We start from the raw sequence: 20,904 nt of genomic DNA on the forward strand, positions 1-20,904 counted from the left end.
GAAGGTCTGGAATCGGTCCTTCTCCACAATCTTCCTCAGGGTCCGGTCACCTCTTCTCATTGTGCAGTGTTTTTCTGCCACACTTTTTCCTTCCCACAGACTTCCCACTGAGGTGCCTTGATACAGCACTCTGGGAACAGCCTATTCGTTCAGAAATTTCTTTCTGTGTCTTACCCTCTTGCTTGAGGGTGTCAATGATGGCTTTCTGGACAGCAGTCAGGTCGGCAGTCTTACCCATGATTGTTTTGAGTAATGAACCAGGCTGGGAGTTTTCAAAAGCCTCAGGAATCTTTTGCAGGTGTTTAGAGTTAATTAGTTGATTCAGATGATTAGGTTAATAGCTCGTTAAGAGAACCTTTTCATGATATGCTAATTTTTTTTAGATAGGAATTTTGGGTTTTCATGAGCTGTATGCCAAAATCATCAATATTAAAACGATAAAAGGCTTGAACTACTTCAGTTGGTGTGTAATGAATCTAAAATATATGAAAGTCTAATGTTTATCAGTACATTACAGAAAATAATGAACTTTATCACAATATGCTAATTTTTTTTTAGAAGGACCTGTATACGCAATATGCTCCCTTTTTTATATTTGTATATTGTCTTTCCTCTGAGAAAATTAATAAAGAAATTTATAATAAAAAAAAAAGATAGATCTTGTCCCCTTCTTGGAATACAAAATGAAGAAACGGTTAAAAATCTGGACGGACAGTAGTATGTCTCTGAAGTCTATAGTACACACATTTCGTCGTGTACAGATTTCGGTTGGGTCACTTCTTTATCCAGTTTCTCCAATTGCAGATAACAGATTGTCTATGGATTCCGAGAATGAATATCTTGCTCCCATTCTGCCGAATGGAACACTCCTTCCTCTTCTTCTAACTGCCCTTCAGAGTAGTGACCTTCCATCTCACCTTCTGGTTCTGGTCTAGCTTTTCGCTCGAGGTGGTGGAGCTGGCCTGGGAAGCCAAAGTAGACATAGACACCTGTACCTCTACCTGGAACATCAGCCTGAGATCAGATTGGCAGGAGGGCTGCTTTTCCTTAACTACTCTTGCTATACAGTCCAGAGAGAACCTTTCATTACAGGCGTCCTGTAAACGCTTGGGACAAGTGGAACATTTCCTGCCCTTTTGTTTCTATTTGAATTTTATCACTCTGGCCTTTAGCAGAAAATTTAGACAACTGCAAATAAGTTCCATTTATACTAATGGAGTTGTTTTGGCAGCAAACATTTCTGCATGCCAAATTCAGAAAAATTTAAAATTTCTGCTACAAAATTGTTGTATGTGAAGGCACCCTAAGAACTTAATGTCACATACTGGAGTGTAGGTTATATTGAATTCAGCAGAACTGGGAAAAGAAAGCTAGATTAAAGGGCCAGCCATAAAAAATTTTTTGGATTAACACTGCTTACAAGGTTATAAAATAACTCACCAAAGCCCTACTGCTTGGGTTCCCCCATTGGTCTCTACTTTCTGGTCCCCCTCAACACAGACATGCGACAGGGACAGCCAATAGTCTTCAGCAATAACCTTGCATATCCAGTGATTAGCTGCAATGTTCACATGTCTGTGTCAAGAAGGATCTGGATGTATAAACTTGCAGATGGAATAAGTAAGGGTAGTTTACATCTGTGGTAGGTAAGAGGTCTGTTTTGGGAGAGGAGCACACCACCAGATCCCCATTCACTAGAATGAGATCGAATGGGAATGTGGCATTCTGCTGGTGACTCGCCAGGTCCCATTATAGTGAATGGGGATCCGGTTATGCCAGATACAGTAACTCCGGCAGTTTGCTTCTCTGCCAGAACAGACTAGGATTTCCCTACTGCAGATGTGAACCTATCCTAAGGTGGACATGACCCAGTCTAACACTCTAAGCAGTATTAAAGATAATTTTTCATGGCTAGACAACCCCTTTGTGACCAAGCACATTTTTTAAAATTTGCATTCCAAGAGCTAGAACTTTTTAGTTTTTTCATAAATGTACTTGTATGAGGTCTTATTTTTTGCAGGACAAGTTATAGTTTTTAATGCACCATTCTAAGTACATGTAATGATTGATTAAAGCCAGCTGTTTAGCTAAAACCCCCTTTGTTTACGTCAGTAAAAACACGTATGGGTGGTCACTAAGGGGTTAAGAAAGTTTTAGAACTTGCCTAGTTTCAAACTGCTGTTCTTTGCCAGAAGCCTATGTAAAAAGCAATGTCAAAGGGATTGCCTTTTTTACAGGAAACTATATAAAATAAAACCAAACATTACCTGATAAATCCTTCACCACTCAGGTGGTCCCTGCCGGTCTTGTACTTTCCTGCAGTGATAAGCCGAAGACCCACATGCCTGCTAAACTCTGGCCTCAGCACTGATAATAGCTTGTAGGGCATAAGATGACTCCAGCAAGAGATGCGCTGCAGCAGTTCACATGCAGTTATTGCTTCAGCACAGATGACTGGAGCGGCGGCGGATGTCACAGCAAATGTTTTTTTCCTTTATTTATTAACATCATCTGCAACAAATTTAAGTTCTGCAATTCTCAGACAACCCCTCGGTGGAGGAGAGGTCACCTCTAATGTCGTGTCTGTTTTGGTAACTACTTGCATGCCCCATGTAATAATTCTGCAGACTGGATAATGTCAGACTGTGCAGGGACACATCCCCAACTGGTAACACCCATTGGGACCCTTCTTAAAAACCGCTAGTAATTTGTTCATAACTTCCAGCAGGAAAAGCACATCATGAAGACAAAGATAGATGCTCCAGAATTGCTATTGCATGGGGGATACAAGTAGTTGCTAAAACAGACATGTCAGGAGAGGTGACAGCTCCTCTTTAAGTATGACCCCATCACGCAATGCTTCATGTCATACACAGCATGACAGGAACGCCCACTAAAATGACTAGATGCATTATGAACCTTGCACCTGGATGTACCTCTTGAATTTATCAAGCACAGCAGTCCCAAAAAAGTCTGATCCCTGCTGCACAACTGACCAGCAGAACAAGGGGGGCCATTCAAGTGAGAAGGGCTGAGTAATACTAGGTGAGGCTGCATGTACGGACTCACTGCTATGCCCATGTTCTGCTGATAAGGTTCTGATGGTTGAACCCACACTAATCACACGTCCTACACACAGGACATACGGTGTACTGCTGGAAGATATCTTCAACCCCCCCAAATAAACCATTGGCTAAAATGGGAACGTGACACACACACACACACACACTGCAGTACGTACCATGGACCTGAGATCCCTGTAAAATATTTAAAGAAAACCACACTGAAATCTGAAACCACAACGAGACAGTTTTTTTTTATGTATTTTAATATTTCCTTAATTTAGTGGGAGCTTTTCTTTCCTTCCATTTAAGAAACAAGTGCAGAACATTGAATTGAAATTGACAATGAACTTAGAGCGGAAATTAATACAGAAAAGAAAAAAAAGAAGAAACATCACCACACATTTTCGTCTGTCAACATGTAATGCCCTGGGTTTATCCTGTGAGAAATCATTCACAATGTATTTCCAAGTGGGATTAAAAAACCTCAAGGATAATGTATGCCAGTGGACTGGGCATTCAGACTTCGGTACTGACAAAGCATTAGTAGTCTGTAAAGTACCATGCTCTTCACAGAAGAGAGCTCATATTTCCAAAGGAAGGCACCCGATAGTTGTGGTTCTGGCCCTGCAGCCTTCTGGAGAAAATTTGGAAAAAGGAAAAAAAGCTGGCTGTTCTAGAAACTGGAATGATGATACACGTACAGCAATTACTGCATTCCTCTCCCTTATGTCCTTTTGTTTTCTTAAGAACAAGTAAAGAATGAAGTCTTTAACAATTACACCATAAAAAAATACAATTTTTTTTAAAGTGTTTTTTTTCTTCTTTAAAAAAAAAAAAAATGGGCAGACAACATAAAAAAAAACAAAAAAAAAAAAAACTCCAGTTGAATGGACTCCATTTGCATACTTGATTTAACACTTTTTTGGTGTAGGAGGAGATGGGGCAGGAGGGGAGGCATGGGGGGCATTTGTAAAGCAGCAACAAAACCTTAGTGCCTGAAGTACCAGTAACCACCCACATGACGTACAGGTGAACGGGGAAAGGGAAGATTCAAGAGACTTCATTATTATCTTGTCACTTCTGATATTGGAACAGGAAGATCCGCATTAGTACATTCCCATTATTTAATTTAAAAAAAAACAAAAAAAAAAAACTGATGCCTTTTTTTCTTAAGATTCTGTATTATGTCACCATTTCTTCACATGATACAGAGAACTCAGGGACCCGGTGGGGAACCACGTTATGTTATACCATTTACAAAATACCAAGGAGTCCACAGCTACCTAGCACATTTACTACAGCACAGGAACCAATGAAGGTACAGTGTACAAAAAACTGTAAACACGGCACAATAAATAGATAAAACAGCAGGTTCCGCACCATGCACATGATGTGATGACACTTCTCATCTCTATACAATCTCACACTCTTACTTTGTTGCAGTTTTTTGTATTCCCCATTTCCCCTCCCCCCAGTGCAAAGCATCACAAATGAACAGTTCTGTATTCAAGTAACATATATACAAGGGTATTACAAATATGCAGTACTGTACAGATAATTGCTGTATTCATAATTTACAGATGTTTATTCTTTCCTATTAACAGTACAAAAAAAGAGAAAAGAAATCAAAGCATGAGAGATGTGCATTGCTGTTGAGTCCCCACAGCTGCCGAGGAAACGCAGTGTGCCGCTTCCCGTCATCCCTTGCATTCATAATGCTACTGATGCATAGCACCTAAACAAGTTCCCAAGGCTGCAGTCCCATTCCTGCCAAAACTACGTCACTTCCATAGCTACTGTGTTGTCTGCTATACTGTTCAATGCTGGCTTTTCTGTTTCATGGTTTTCCCTGTGAGACAAAAAAAATAAATGAAATGTTTTTTTTAAAATAAAATTTCACACAAAAAAACAAAACAAACAAACAAACAATGAAACTGGCGATACAGGCCAACATAAATGCAACAGAAACAGCACATGTTGCCGATTAGGTGCAGTTTTTCCGTGTGAGTTTTCAGGTAAGGAAAAGTGCAGCGTAATACAGTACCAGCAAAAGGAACTCCGATTTGACAAATCTTTGTACACTCTGCCTATTTTTTTTACATTCAGGAATAGAACTGCCGTGCGGATTTTGAAATCTGCAGCATGTCAATTGTTTCTGTGCATTTCACCCTTTGAAATGTAAAAAGGTGAGAACGCTGCAAATCCCCATCAAAATGCAGAGAATCTGTAAAAATACACCTGTGCACAGGTATCCTTAGATTGCAAAGAGTTACAGGCTAGAAACATAAAAAAACTAAAACGCAAGTCTTTTGAAAACCCTTTCATTCTAGAGACACTGCTCCCATCCCCGCTGTTTCTGGTAGAAAGTCTGTAGTCATGTAACTACTGCTGCCAATCACTGGGCTCAACACAGACGTGTGCACTAGTACATGCCCACGCTCCACTGTGGAGGCCACTCTTTGCCTGCAGCAGTCATATTACGACAGATTTTCTTCCAGGAACCAGAAACATCCGAGAAGAGCAACATGGAGACGGAATGGAGGGGCTTTCAAAATGAGATTTTTCATTTTTAGCGGTTTCCTGACAGTCAATAATTTATTTTTGGGAGCCTGAGAACTCCCTTATGGTCGTTTAGTGCTTATTATTACACTTTGGATAGTGTAAACGTATTCCTCAATACTGTATATATACAACACATTGGTTCCTATACCAATCAGTATGTTACAGGAGTGTGGGAGAAAACCTGAAGACCAGGAAATCTACAAGACCATGAGAAAACCACAAATATCAAACCACATAAATATCAGATCATTGTGGGATCGACTCCCAGCATCGGCACCAGTAAGTTGTTCAAGTGCTGTGTCCTCGGCATGCATCTACTGAACGTTGTATCAGTAGTGCAGTGTAATTGCAGCTTTTAGTCCCATGCACTTGAATGGAAGAGGAAGCTGTAATTACCTGGCATTACCACTACACCATGTGCAGCACTCGTGTGAGCCCCTTCAGACAGCCAACGTTTGGCAGGAGTTGGACGCCCAATGATCTGATCGTATTTGGCCTATCCTGAGGATATGCTGCTGGATTCCAAACAGAAGTCATTTTCCAAATGTTTTATCGAGTTAGTGCACAACCTCTACAAATTATAAGAAGCTCATTGAGCATGTAATTTATAACTCATATCCATGAAGTGCAGGTCAGAACCGCTTTCATCCATTTTTTTTTATACCATTTTTATACCAAAATATAGTAAACTGTATCTTTAAGCAACCCTGCAGAGACAATGGCAAAGTCATGTTAAATGTTACATCTGTTGCTATATCAAAGTTACGCTCTAACAAGAACAGTATGAACCTGTGATAAACGGACACCGAAGTTGAAAAAAATTTACAAAACCACAGGTAATTATTTTCTGGCAAATGCTCAGCAAGTCTTACCTCGGTACTCCATCCACAGAAGATGCTGCTGGAATCTTGGGTACCTGACAGTTCGCTGCTGCTGCTGCAGCGAGCTTTAAGGCAGATGGGGGAACAGCACTTAAAGTCCTGGGTAAATGGCGTGCATTGAGGGTGTTTATAGAGTTTACAGTGGCAACGGAGGAGGGTACAGTTAATCGGATGTTATTCCCAATCAGAACCTGAGTTGTTGCAGAATTGGCAGCAGTTACTTGGTGACTCAGAGTGCTGTGGGAAGTAGCAGTCTGTGTTATATTGGAAGGCTGTAGCAAGGCTGAACCAGTTGATGATGTTGATGATGAACTTGTGTGTACGAGTGCTGCAGGCGTATTACTACTGAGGTGTAAGCCCTTGTATACTCCTGTGAAGAAAAGGCAAACAGTGTAAGCAATTAGACACGTATGATACAACACAACATTTTCAGACTTCAGCAATCATGTCAAACCTGAGGCTTGAAGAATGCCATTCACTCCAATTCCAAGGACAACATCATCCTTCATTTTGATGGCCATCAGTTGTTCAGATGTTACCAATGCTGTGACTGCAAACTGAGCGCTCGCAGAGTCCAATGTCTTCGAAACAAAACCCTAATATAGAGAGAAAAATATAAATGCCAAATTTTATAGACTAAAAAGGGGCACAATTCTACAGAAAATTAGAAAAAAATTATACTTCAACTTTCCCTAGTGGTTAAATGAAGTGGAGGGGGGTCAAGGTCACCAACTTTAGGATCTAGCATAGAGGTGCTTAATAGTTTAGGTCAGCTCCTTTTAACTTTAGGGTCCATTCACACGTCCGTAGTGTATTGCAGATGTGCAAATTGCGAATCCGCAATACACCCAGCCGGCACCCCCATAGAACTGCCCATTCTTGTCCGTAATTGCGGACAAGAATAGGACATGTTCCACAGACCGAAAGATCGGGGGCGCGTTCCGAAAATGTGGAGAGCACTTAGTGTGCCCTCTGCATCCATTCCGTCCCCATAGAGAATAAATGGGTCCACACCCGTTCCACAATTTGCAGAACGGATGAAGACCCATTATACGGACGTGTAAAGGGAGCCTTAGTGTGTCATCTGCCAAGCACTGAAAAAAAAGCAATGGTGCATGTGGTCACCCATTAACTATAATGGGTACTGGTCCTGATCTGGCAAATATGCCGATAAACAGCATGACAAAAAAAGCGGTTTTGGTCCGGCCGATTCCCGGCATTCTATTCTGGAACAGCCTGCCTGCTGTTAGAAACAGGCCTTATATATCCTATTATGGTCGTGGCTACGGATACTGGAGCTATCGTGGTGAACACAGGGAACCTGAACGTATCATATATTACATAGGCCTGGATTGTGCCCGTAGCCGTGAAACGTGGGTAGCCTATAAGGGGGCATACCCTGAGGAAGCCCTTGAAAAGGGGAGGGAGGGTGGGGCACGAGATGACGCCAGCGTCGGATGACCGTGGGAGGGGGGCCCCTCCCACAATCACAGGCTGCAACAGCCTTGACAATTATCTTTAATAAAAACTAATTTCTTGACACTTACAAGCACTGTACTGTCTTGGTTTGGCCCTGCCCTCTTGTAACATTAAAGATCCTTCACCTGCAGTTTAATCACAGCTTTTTGGTTCATTTACTGCAGCATGGAGACCTTCAAGATGGAGAGGGCTGTGCTTCTAACAGTCCCTTCCATGTGCTGAACGATCACACAGATCAGTGTCAGGCAGGGGGAGAGAAGTGTGCAGTCGCACAGCTCTCTCATTTATCCAGCAAAGTGCTGTATTAAAGCTCTGCTTGATCATTAAAGGGGTTGTATCGTCTTAGACATTGGGGGCATATCGCTAGGACCCACACTTATCCTTAAAACAGAGCCTGTAAAGTGCAGGAGGGTGCACCACACATGTGTGGCTACCCTCCATTTATTTCTATGGGACTGCTGAAAATAGCAGAGCAAGTTGGCTATTTCCATAAGCACCATAGAAGTGATAGGAGCAGTGGCCTCGCTCGACTATTTTCGGCAGTCCCATAGAAACTAATGGAAGGAGGCCAGGCATACCCGATGTGCCCCTCTGCACTTTGTGGGCTCTGTTCTAAGGATAGGTGCGAGTCCCAGAGGTGGGAACTGCGCCTAACAGACATTGGGGACATATCCTAGCGATATGCACCCAATGTCTCAAGATTATACAACCCTTTTAAGGGAGCAGTCTGGGAGGTCCAGCACTGCAGTACCACCCTGACTGTGGCCTATAAGACGCAGGTATTTTTTAGCAAGATTTTTAGCAGTACTTGAGCATATTCATAAAAGACAAAAATGAACGACTACTGAACATATGAAAGCAACCTCAACATTAAAAACGGAATCCATTACTATACAGGGCTGCTGAGAACTACAAACCTCTGCATCATGCCTTTCCTTCCACTTTTGCTGTCATTTCATCAAGATCCTACACTGCTGCGCCTCTTAAGCCAGAAGATCAACAGCAGCTTCCCAATTTTAGTTTGCACATTTGCTATTCTTTGAGGTGAATGTCAACACTTTTATTAAAGGGCTTCTGCACTTAAAAATTAGTAAAGGGTACCAGACCCCCAAAATTGGTGGCAGCTGGTTCAGAGTGGGTAAACCATTCATGTTAAAATTGGAAAAACCCTCCCAAAAATGTCACTAAATTGTAGATTTTTTATGTGTGTCTGCAGTAAATGCTTTCGGCGTATAACTTAGGGGGACACGATTGCATTTTTTAACCCCTTAGAGACATAATTCATTTTAACCTTAAGGACCAATAGTTTCCCCTTTTGTGTTCCAGCAGGTATAATTTTTTAAAATTTTCTTCTAAAAAAAATGTATGGGTTTTGCGGGAATAGTCATAGGTTTTTTTAGGAACCATTTTGGGGTATATATTAGGGGTGCACCGAAATTCCGGCGGCCGAAAACATCGGCCGAAAATGGGCCTAATCCATTTTGGCCGATATTGGTACATATCGGCAGAAAATAGCGGGGAGGGACTGGGAGGAGGAGCTGGGGGCCAGTGCGTTCACTGTGCTCCGGCCCCCAGCTCCAGTAGTTATAAAATGTGTACAATTAATAAGGATTCTATTCATTTGGCCCCCCTCTGCAGTAGAACATTCAATATAGCCACATCCTACTCACAGGGCTGTTATCTTAATGCTGGCCGGCCGGGCAGACGAGCGGCAGCGTCACGACTGACGTCATGTGCCCGGCCTACTTTCTGAATGAAGGAGGCGGCGCAGGCATGTGACGTCAGTCGTGACGCTGCCGCTCGTCTGCCCGGCCGGCCAGCATTAAGATAACAGCCCTGTGAGTAGGATGTGGCTATATTGAATGTTCTACTGCAGAGGGGGCCTCATGAATAGAATCCTTATTAATTGTACACATTTTATAACTAGTCTGTACTGGAGCGGCAATGGGGGGGGGGGGGGGGGGAGAATCTGTGGATGGCACTGTTATAAATATCATTAAAAAAAAAAGTATTTTAAAAGTATTTGGGCAAAAAGGCAGTTTCGGTTTTCGGTCAAGGGCATCCTGAATTTTCGGTTTCGGACCAGAATTTTCATTTCGGTGCACCCCTAGTATATATATAGTGTATTAAATAAATTATTTAAAATAAAACTGCAATTTTTACATTATTTTGTGGAATTTATTTATGGCTTTCACCTAGTGGTAAAATTAACATAACTTTATTATGTGGGTGATGATTGATAGAGATAGATAGATATATATATAGAAATAGAAGACACCGCAGCACATCCGTTGGTGAAAAATAGTGTATCTTTATTCACCCAAGCGACGTTTCAGTCCTCTTACTGGGACCTTTCTCAAGCTTGAGAAAGGTCCCAGTAAGAGGACTGAAACGTCGCTTGGGTGAATAAAGATACACTATTTTTCACCAACGGATGTGCTGCGGTGTCTTCTATTTCTATATATATATATATATATATATATATATATATATATATATATATATATATATATATCTATCTATCTATCTATCTCTATCAATCATCACCCACATAATAAAGTTATGTTAATTTTACCACTAGGTGAAAGCCATAAATAAATTCCACAAAATAATGTAAAAATTGCAGTTTTATTTTAAATAATTTATTTAATACACTATATATATACTAGGGGTGCACCGAAATGAAAATTCTGGTCCGAAACCGAAAATTCAGGATGCCCTTGACCGAAAACCGAAACTGCCTTTATATATTTTAATTACACACACATACATATACACAGGATTGGCCATTTATATGGATACACCTAAATAAAATTGGAATGGTCGGTGATATTAAACTTCCTGTTTGTGGCACATTAGTAAATGTGAGGGGGGAAACTTTTCAAGATGGATGGTGACCATGGCGGCCATTTAGAAGTCGGCCATTTTGAATCCAACTTTTGTTTTTTCAATAGGAAGAGGGTCATGTGACATCAAACTTATTGGGAATTTCACAAGAAAAACAATGGTGTGCTTGGTTTTAACTTAACTTTATTCTTTCATGAGTTATTTACAAGTTTCTGACCACTTATAAAATGTGTTCAATGTGCTGCCCATTGTGTTGGATTGTCAATGCAACCCTCTTCTCCCACTCTTCACACACTGATGTGTTTCCCTCTTTATGCACTGAAGCTGGCACGTTCCCTGAGTTTTTCCAGCAAGATGGTGCACCACCACATTATGGGTGTCAGGTCCGAGCATTCCTAGATGAACAGTTTCCTGGAAAGTGGATTGGTCGTCGTAGGCCAGTTGAATGGCCCCCCAAGGTCTCCCGATCTGACCCCCTTAGACTTTTATCTTTGGGGTCATCTGAAGGCAATTGTCTATGCTGTGAAGATAAGAGATGTGCAGCACCTGAAACTACGGATACTGGAAGCCTGTGCTAGCATTTCTCCTGCAGTGCTGCTATCAGTGCGTGAAGAGTGGGAGAAGAGGGTTGCATTGACAATCCAACACAATGGGCAGCACATTGAACACATTTTATAAGTGGTCAGAAACTTGTAAATAACTCCTGAAAGAATAAAGTTAAGTTAAAACCAAGCACGTTGATGTGTCACATGACCCTCTTCCTATTGAAAAAACAAGTTGGATTCCCCCCTCACATATACTAATGTGCCACAAACAGGAAGTTAATATCACCAACCATTCCCATTTTTATTAAGGTGTATCCATATAAATGGCCCACCCTATATAATATAATTATATATATATATATATATATATATATATATATATATATATATATATATATATATATATACACACATACACATACATATATTAATTATAGTTTTTTTTTTACTATTTTGCCTTTTCTCCTGCAGCCTGTCAGCTCTGCAAATGCTCCCCCTCCAGACTGCTTTAGCTGCTCATCTCTCTGGTTTGGTACCATCTAGATCACTGATAGAAATCGGGATGCAGTAAATACAGCTGAAAGTTAGGCCTCTTTCACACGGGCAACACAAATTTGGGCCGGATAAGATGCAGGTGTGTCGCGGGAAAACAAGCGATTTTTCAGTGCAAGTGCAAAACATTTTAAAGCGTACCCAAACCATGGTATAAGGGAAAATAATAATGATCGGGTCACCATCCCGATAGTCTCCTAGCAACCATGCGTGAAAATCACACCGCATCCGCACTTGCTTGCGATTTTCACGTAGCCCCATTCACTTCTATTCATGAAAAACACAAAGTGGAGCATGCTGCGGTTTTCACGCAACACACAAGTGATGCGTGAAAATCACCACTCATGTGCACAGCCCCATAGAAATGAATGGGTCCGGATTCAGTGTGGGTGCAATGCGTTCACCTCACGCATTGCACCCACGTGGAAATCTTGCCCGTGTGAAAGGGGCCTTAAAGTAAAAGCATGTTTTACCTGACTCAATTTCTAACAGTGATATCTCCTCTGTTGCTTTGACTCATGCTGTCATCCTGGAACGCCAGCTTTGAAACAAGACCAGTTCCATGCTTCTAACTGCTACCATTCAGGAGATATCCGCAGCTAAAGCAGCACTCCCACTTCCACTTCAGTTAAGCACTTCTCCCACAGCCGAGGCTGAGCTCCGGCAGAACAGTTAGGTGGTTAAAAACAAAAGATCAGATAAGTCACCGATCCCGTTCTGCTGCTGTTCAGTCACTGCCCAAGTTCCGTCTGCTCTTGTCACGAAATGAAGGAAATGCCCTCTCAGCCAATTCTTGGCCACAGCAGTAACTCACTTCATACGCCGATTGTTCGAGCCTGTATTTCCTGCATGTCAAGGAGGGAGAAGGAAGTATAAAGCAGCAGGGACCCAAGCAGCGATTGAACAGAAGCAGCAGGGGATCTTTTAGGTACCACTCTTAAAATTTCTCATGTTGGAAAAATCCCTTTAATCCTGCTATGTGACAAATGCTGTACATTACAACTGTAGGAATGCAAAAAACTAAAATTCTTTGGGTTCTCAAGTGGTAAAAAAAAAAAGTGAGGGAGGCACAAACAAATTTGTAGACTATATCAGTATATTGAAGAGTGTGGCATTACCTGTGATGTGTTAGCAGATGAGTTATTTGCCTGCTGTTGATGGATTTGAGCAAGTTGCTGTTTCTGCATTAGTGCCAGTTGTTGTTGATGTTGCTGGTATTGTTCGGCTGTAAATACTGAAAATGAAAGTTGTATGCATTAGAGTATGACATAAAGATTAGCTTTATTCTTCTTTACTTAACAAAAACAGGAGTCTATTAGTCTAAGGCTACTTTCACACTTGCGGCAGGACGGATCCGGCAGGCTGGTCTCCCTGTCGGATCCGTCCTTCCGCTGTTTCGCCGCTCAGTCCCCATTGACTATAATGGGGACGGGGGCTGAGCTCCGGCGCAGCACGGCGAAAGCCGCCAGACTAAAAAGTCCTGCATGCCCGACTTTTTAGTCCGGCGGCTATCGCCGTGCACCGCCGGAGCTCAGCCCCCCATCCCCATTATAGTCAATGGGGATGGAGTGGCGGTCCGGTGAAACAGCAGAAGGACGGATCCGACAGGGAGACCAGCCTGCCGGATCCGTCCTGCCGCAAGTGTGAAAGTACCCTTAGAAGTCAATTATATGATCGCAACCCCTAAAACAAATAGGATATTGAATAACACTGACATGACCGTAAGTAGGGTACTTGCTCCTTTGTGCCAAAATCAAGCAGAAGTAGGAAAATCTTTCCCAAAACCAAGGAGTGCAAGACCATCTCAGGGCAGCACACACACACATACACTTTGGGGGAGATTTAACAAGACCAGTTCTTTCTGCACTGGTCTTGGTATCGCCTGCGCCGACGGAGGATGTGCCGAATTTATGATGAGGCGCATTATCTGACAGTCCTTGCGCTTAGACAAACTTAGGCTACTTTCACATTAGTGTTTTTTGCAGATCTTTTATGGATCCGAAAAAATGCTTCTGTTACCAATATACAACTGCATGCATCCGTCAAGAATGGATCCGGTTGTATTAGGTCTTCTATAGTCATGACGGATCAGTCATGAACACCATTGAAAGTCAATAAGGGACAGATCTGCATTTTAGTGCCCCCTGGAGCACCCAAAAAAATAAAATTAAAAAAAAAGGGAGCCGCATTTTTGTGCCCCCTGGAGCACCTCATGCCGCAGACTGCTGTTCAGGACGGATGTGTTAACAGATGAGTATAAATTTATCTTTTCCACTCTGCGCTTGTTGTAATCCACATATTTGTACTATCGTTGTGAACTTTCTGACAGCTGAGCACTGCCTTGAGGGTGCTCCAGTAATTTAGTTTGGTTTAATTTGGTTTGATTATGCTAAACTGTTGGTGTGTGGTCACTGAATATTGATAGTGACTTACTGGATTGTCCACTTTCTCTTTTGTCTCCTGACGAACCTGCCATTGAAGGGGAAACGCGTCGAGACTAGGACTGTAATTTAATAACCAACAGCATTTTATCCATTGCATTGAATGACCCAGGCATCCATATGGGCCAATCCGTGTTGTAAGGGCGCTTCACGGACAGGTAGTTTTAGGCACGGGGACAGAGTGCCTCTACCATCTGGGGGCATCTCTGGGCAGAGAATAGACCAGGGATATCCTAGGGACACACTAGGGACCCATATCGTATTGCCCTGCGTCCACCGTTGGTATTGTAACATCCACACCTGATCCTTGATGGTTTCTTACTGTTTGTGTTTGTTTTTGCTGTATGTTTGTCAGTCCCCAAGTGAGGGACCTCTTGATTTTATTATATTGATAATAAAAGCTATGTTTTAGGTAGTTGGCCTCAGTGATAGTGTTTTCTATACAACTACCATTTAAGTATTTTGACGGTTGATAAAAACAGTTTTCTATTGTGTCAGAGAAAACGGATCCGTCCTCATTGACTTACATTGTGTGTTAGGACGGATCCGTCTTGCTACGTACCACATCGCAGACAGAAAACCGCTGCTTGGACTGTTTTTCTGTCCGCGATGGGGCCGCATACAAACGTAACGGAATGCATTTTAATGCACTCTGTTTGATTCAGTTCAGTTTTGTCCCCATTAACAATGAACGGGGACTAAACTGAAGCGTTTTCTTCCGCTATTGAGATCCTATGACTGACCTCAATAGCGGAATTGAAAATGCAGATTTGAAGGTAGCCTTACAGCAGCCCTGAGCTGCCATAGATTTCTGGCTTTATTGCAAATGAATATAAATTTATCTTGGATGTTGGCCGCGCTCCTTTTCTGCCCCCTATTTTGGAACAGTGGCAAGGGTGAAAGTGGCAAAAAAAAAAAGGGGAGGCACCTGTGTCTTATTTAAAAAGACAAACACAGCTTGCAATTTTTTTAAGCCATTTTTCTGGCACAAGGGAGATGATAAATCTCCCCAAAGCAACAAGCATGCTGGTGACTGAATCAGCTAAATAACCTTTTACTCAATGCGCTGTATAATCGACATGCTGCACCTGCTTCCTGCATATCTGTCCAAGCAGTGGTAGGAGAAAACAAAAAACAAAACTAAAATAATGGTTGTACTTCTAGCCACAGTTGCCACACAGCAGAAAAGATAGACACTTGTGTAACAGTAGTGGCACACCTGTGTGAAAGTTATCCGGCAGAGCTCATTGTATCCGGCTCAGTCAGAGCACCACCAAACCCCATTGATAAATGGGGTTTGGTCTAATAAAGATAGTAATACTCTCTAATGCTGATACTGAAGCATCTTCAAGATTAAGGCTCCATTCACACGTCCACAATTCCGATCCCGAAAAAAATAGAACATGTCTTATTCTTGTCTATTAAGTGGCGGCGATGTGCGGTCCGCAAAATGCGGAACGCACATTGCCGGTGTCAGTGTTTTGCGGATTCGCAAAACACACACGGATGTGTGAATGGACCATAAAAGGGGTTTTCAGAATTGTTATAAAATTTGCACAAAAAAAATTTGATAAAATAAAATGTAATCAGTGGATAACTCCCCTTTGTGCCAGTCTGTGTTTACTTGGTTGCAGCAGAGTGACACACAGGACCACGGCTCGTTACAGTATGTGGGTCAGAACTCTTTAAAGCCTTGCAACAGTTAATAAATGTATTTCAATGCGCCCAACAATACTGAATCTATATGTCACTGTATACACTGAACCTCCTTACTAAAGCCTAATTTACACAGGGCAACAATCAGACAAACCACCATTCATTCCCGATCATCTCTCGGTGATGATACGAGTACAGTACAATAGACCCACCACAGAAGCTGACTGTATCATGAAACACTAGGATGCAGTCACTTCGGTTTAGGGGAGCCACGGCCGGCACACAACCTCATTTCCTCGATGTGAATCAGCCCTAAACAAAAACTAGAAGAGGGCACGACCATACTCACAAAATAAGAGGAGTTTTTGGAAAAAGAGTGGCATTACGGCATGAATGCGTATCGGTATCTCAAATTACTAAGGGGGCTGTTATTTTACATTGTTGCGGTAACCAGGCTGAGCGTTTCCTCAGTTTCCCCATTATATTGTCGTACATCTAGTTACAGCGCTGAACTTGGTCATTACCGCGGCCTGCTAGGATGGTGGACACATTTAGCAGAGACCACATATTAGCCAAAGGAGGGATAATACACATTTAAAGCCTATGGACACCTTTGTCATAGAAACATTATTCTTTCAGGTTAGGGGTTAACCTTGTATTTCAGGCAGCAATCTTCACTCCTTTCCTCATTTTTAAACCCTGATACTCCATTTGCAACCTGCCCCTAGTTTCAGACTTCTCTCATGTGGTTGTGTCCCATTCAGTACTGGAGATCTTGCCTCGGGTTAATGACAGAGTCTATGTGACTTTCTCCCTACCCCAGGGGACTCTGCTGTGGGTCCTCTCCTGACTTTCCACATTTGCATATGATACATGGATCAAATACAGATTGAGTTTTTAAATTCTCCCAGGATGTCTATGGCAGGGATGCCCAGCCTGTGGCCCTCCAGCTGTTGCAAAACTACAACTCTCAACAGGCCCCGATAGCTGTAGGCTGCCCGAGAATGCTGGGAGTAGTAGTTTTTTTTTTCCAAGAGCTGGAGGGCCACAGGTTAGGCATCCCTGGTCTATGGGATAAAAACTGTAACCAATACGGATGTATTGGCATTTTTTTTTGTTGTTTTTTTTTTCAATAGACAAAAAAAGGAATCTGTAATATGGCAGATTAGTTGTAGGAATTTCTGTGCCTTGCTACTAAAACATCTTTCAGATATATGGAATCTATTTTCAGCCGCAGAAATTTCACCAAAAATCAGCTGCAATGTCTTGGATCTGCATGAGAATAAGCACCGACTGTCAATCAATGAGGCTAATCCTCAATATTCCACCTTAAGTACAGTAACTTATTTGCAGGGTGGCTAACTGTAGACGTGCCACTGAAATTCACATGCACTGAAATCAGGGGAGTCCTCCCTGCAGGCCTCTAAAACACTGTGCTAGCCTGGAGCAGAGTGCTGTCCACCCCTATAAGGCTCCATTCACACGATCGCAACGTGTTTTGCGGATACACGGAGCCACAAAACACGGAAAGCGGCAATGTGCATTCCGCATTTTGCGGACCACACATTGCCGGCACTAATAGAATATGCCTGTTCTTGTCCGCAATTGCGGACAAGAATAGGACATGTTCTATTTTTTTGCGGAAACACGGATGCAGAAGTGCGGATCCGCAAATGTGGATGCGGACAGCACATTCCGGCCCCATTGAAAATGAATGGGTCTGCACCCGTTCCGCAAAATTGCGGAACAGATGCGGATCCATTTTGCAGACGTGTGAATGGACCCTAAGAGGAACACTACCACACCAGTAAAATTAGCAAGACATTATTACTGATTATTATTTATTTATTTAGGAAACAAATGGGAAAAAAAAAAAAAAAAAAAAAAAAGTATAATAATCTGCCAAAATGTCCATAGCGTATAAAACTACAACATTTTGGAAAGTAAAATATTTATCTGAAAAATGGAAAATTTGCCCTTTCCAGTTCTGGCTTCTGATGAGTTTCCCTGTATTCTTCAGAATCACAGTACGCACAGCTTTGCCAAGAGGAATAAGTCAGCAACAAAAACCTTTCAAACCCTGGTACGGCCTTGTAGCAGGCATGGTTCTTGCTACAAACGTGAGCTTTATAAATATTACCGCAAATTGCGGTCCCAATGCACGGAACGGCCAAGCAACAGCCGTGTGCATGAGGCCCAAGTGTGATTTCCCCCTCCAGAGTTGAAAATAAGCAGTGGGAAGTAAGAGAAAGGAGGTCACAGGAATACAGTGCTGGAAGATTGCACACAAGGGAGATGCCCCCTGCTTCTAGCTGTGCATCTGAAACAGGAGACAACATGGCTGAGAAAGACTTTAGGGAAGCCCAAAAAACACCTGACCCACAATTCTCCCAGCGCCTCATAAAACGCTAGTCTTTCATAAATGAATCCCTTTGACTGTTCAAAAAATGCCCATCTCTGTAAGAGAAAGGCAGCTCCATCTACAACATAGTGAGAATTCAACGTGCACACAGTTTTGGACAAATGTGTGTTCACGTCATCACTGCCCAGTATAGGCCATGTTACAGTACAGTCTGCCCTTGGGCAGAACGTTCCTGCCTGATGTAATGAATATTCATAGTTTGACGCCTTTTCCATGTTTCTCTTCCACTTATGGGAAATCATTCTAAAAAAACTAAAATAATTGCAGAGATGTGACGGATATGCTGATGTGCATGATCAGAAGGGGAATGGGGTGTTAAAATGAGGACCCGTCAGTTTTAGTAACTATTTCATTCAACAAACATTTTTGAATCATCTTTTCTTGAAACTCTGTTGTGCCAAACTTGTCATTCTTTCTAGACATTTATGAAGTGACAAAGTTTGTTACCGTTGTGGGTACGTCCCAGCACAGACTAGTAATTATTGCCAGAAAAATTCTGTTTCAAGGACAGCACCAATGTCCCTCCTTCTGGAAGCCTCGCTGTCACCAGCGGTTAGACTCTTTCCCGCTGTCAATTTATTAGTCACATTTCTAAGGCTACTTTCACACTTGCATTGTTAAATTCCGGCAGGCACTTCCGTCGCCGGAACTGCCTGCCGTATCCGGCTGACAAATGCATTGAAACACCAGATCCGTCTCTCTGGTGTCATCCGGAAAAAAACATCCCGGTATTTATTTTTTTAATTTTTAAAAGGTCTGCAAATCGGAATACTTGGTACCGGATTAATACAATACGCATTAATACAAATGTTCCGGAAATTGGCCAATTTGCTGCAGTATTTTCTCCGGCCAAATACCGTAAGAGGAACTGAACTGAAGACATCCTGATGCATACTGAACGGATTGCTTTCTATTCAGAATGCATTAGGATAAAACGGATGTGTTTTTTTCAGGTATTTAGCCCCTAGGATGGAACTCAATACCAGAAAACTTTAACGTTAAGTGTGAAAGTACCCTAAGAGGAACAACAGAGTAAAGGCTTGTTCACACGACTGTCGCCCCTCTGTGCGGACTGCAATTTGCGGTCAACGGCAATGCCGTGGGGCTGCCGCATGCAGATCGCGACCCTATTCACTTGAATGGGGTCCGCGATCCGTCTGTTCCGCAAGAAGATAGAACTTGCTCTTTTTGCAGTTTGGAGGCACTGAACTGGAACCCACGGAAGCACTCTGTAGTGCCTCCTTAGGGTTCCGTTCCGTGCTTCTGTTTAGCATTTCCGGACCCATTCAAGTGAATGGGTCCGCATCCGGAATGCACACAGCCGGTGCCCCGTTTATTGCGGACCTGCCGTATGCAGGCTGCAATATGGCAACGGAGGAACAACGGGAATGAGCCCTATCCGTACAAAACACAGATGGTTCAGAATTACAGAATTATTTCTTGGGGAATGCAAGTATTTACTAAAACAGACATGTCAGGAGCAAGGCGACAGCTCTTCTCTAAACCTCATAATTGCATGCTCTTGACTCTTGTCCTCTTAGCGGACTTGAACAACCTACAGTGGGAAGAACATGATCCTCAAAATGGTGAGGAATTGAAAATAGTATATATTATTAGGAAGCTGCATAACTGTTCAGAATACAGTGATTGAGGTTTTTTGTTATATAAGACTGCACAAAATTCCACCCAGCATTTCCAGAATACGTGCTTTTATCATACCTAAATACAAATTAATGAATATTGCTCCTGAATGTACTACGAATTTTCAGAGGGCCGTCCAAATAAATAAAATCGAACATACTGACGGGCAGATTTATCAAATTTATCAAATTAGACCAGACAAGCAGAAACGGTTGCAAATTTATCACAGAAGGGGACGCTGGAGACACATTTGATGCATCTCAAAACCCTTTTCTCCTTGGTTAATTTACTTAACACCAATAAATTGTGCGCCAAATCAATGGGACATAGCATCACTAAATCTGGCGCCACCTTTTCTAGACACTTTTCAAAATTGTCTAGTGAAAAAATAAAGTGTCAAACATAATTTGGCACATGGCATGTATGCAGATTTTTTGGCACAGTTTGTTAAAGAATTCGGGCTTATCTGCTGAGCATTATTTGCTTAGTAAATCTCTCCCCTAAATAAAAGAAAAAGGCTATTCAGCTCCGTTACAGCAAGCAATTAATGGTCAATTCAGTAGCGGTCTTGGGCTTTTCCAAGAGTGAACTATTGATAGTTAGGATAAGTCATCAATATCAGGTCTGCAGGGATCAGACTCCCAGGACCCCATGCTTGGGTGGAACTACGCAGCTCTGTACACTGTGTACTGGCCTGCCTGGTTACTACAGTGCTGCTCCCATTCAAGTGAATTCATGCGAGTGGGAGCAGCACTGCAATAACCAGGCGCGGCCACTACACACTGTACAAAGCTGTGCAGTTCCAGTGCCTGG

The 20,904-nt window shown here is 42.3% G+C and overlaps 1 protein-coding gene across 3 annotated transcripts in view; it reads right to left on the minus strand.

Moving 5' to 3' along the window:
* Nucleotides 1–4,631: 4,631 nt before the first annotated feature.
* EPC1 (enhancer of polycomb homolog 1) overlaps nt 4,632–20,904 on the minus strand; it is a 95,382-nt gene continuing 79,109 nt past the window's right edge. For 2 of the 3 annotated variants that reach the window (XM_044293132.1, XM_044293131.1), the window contains 4 exons: nt 13,050–13,165; nt 6,963–7,104; nt 6,500–6,878; nt 4,632–4,914 (listed from right to left, as the gene is read on the minus strand). In XM_044293132.1, coding sequence (XP_044149067.1) covers nt 4,842–4,914; nt 6,500–6,878; nt 6,963–7,104; nt 13,050–13,165 — 710 coding nt within the window. In that variant the 3' untranslated portion in view covers nt 4,632–4,841. Of the gene's footprint in view, nt 4,915–6,499; nt 6,879–6,962; nt 7,105–12,638; nt 12,777–13,049; nt 13,166–20,904 lie in introns of those variants that run through there. The other variant, XR_006389949.1, reaches the window with a different exon arrangement.

The sequence above is a fragment of the Bufo gargarizans genome, chromosome 5 (genome assembly GCF_014858855.1).
Source record: "Bufo gargarizans isolate SCDJY-AF-19 chromosome 5, ASM1485885v1, whole genome shotgun sequence".
NCBI classification, from domain to species: domain Eukaryota; kingdom Metazoa; phylum Chordata; class Amphibia; order Anura; family Bufonidae; genus Bufo; species Bufo gargarizans.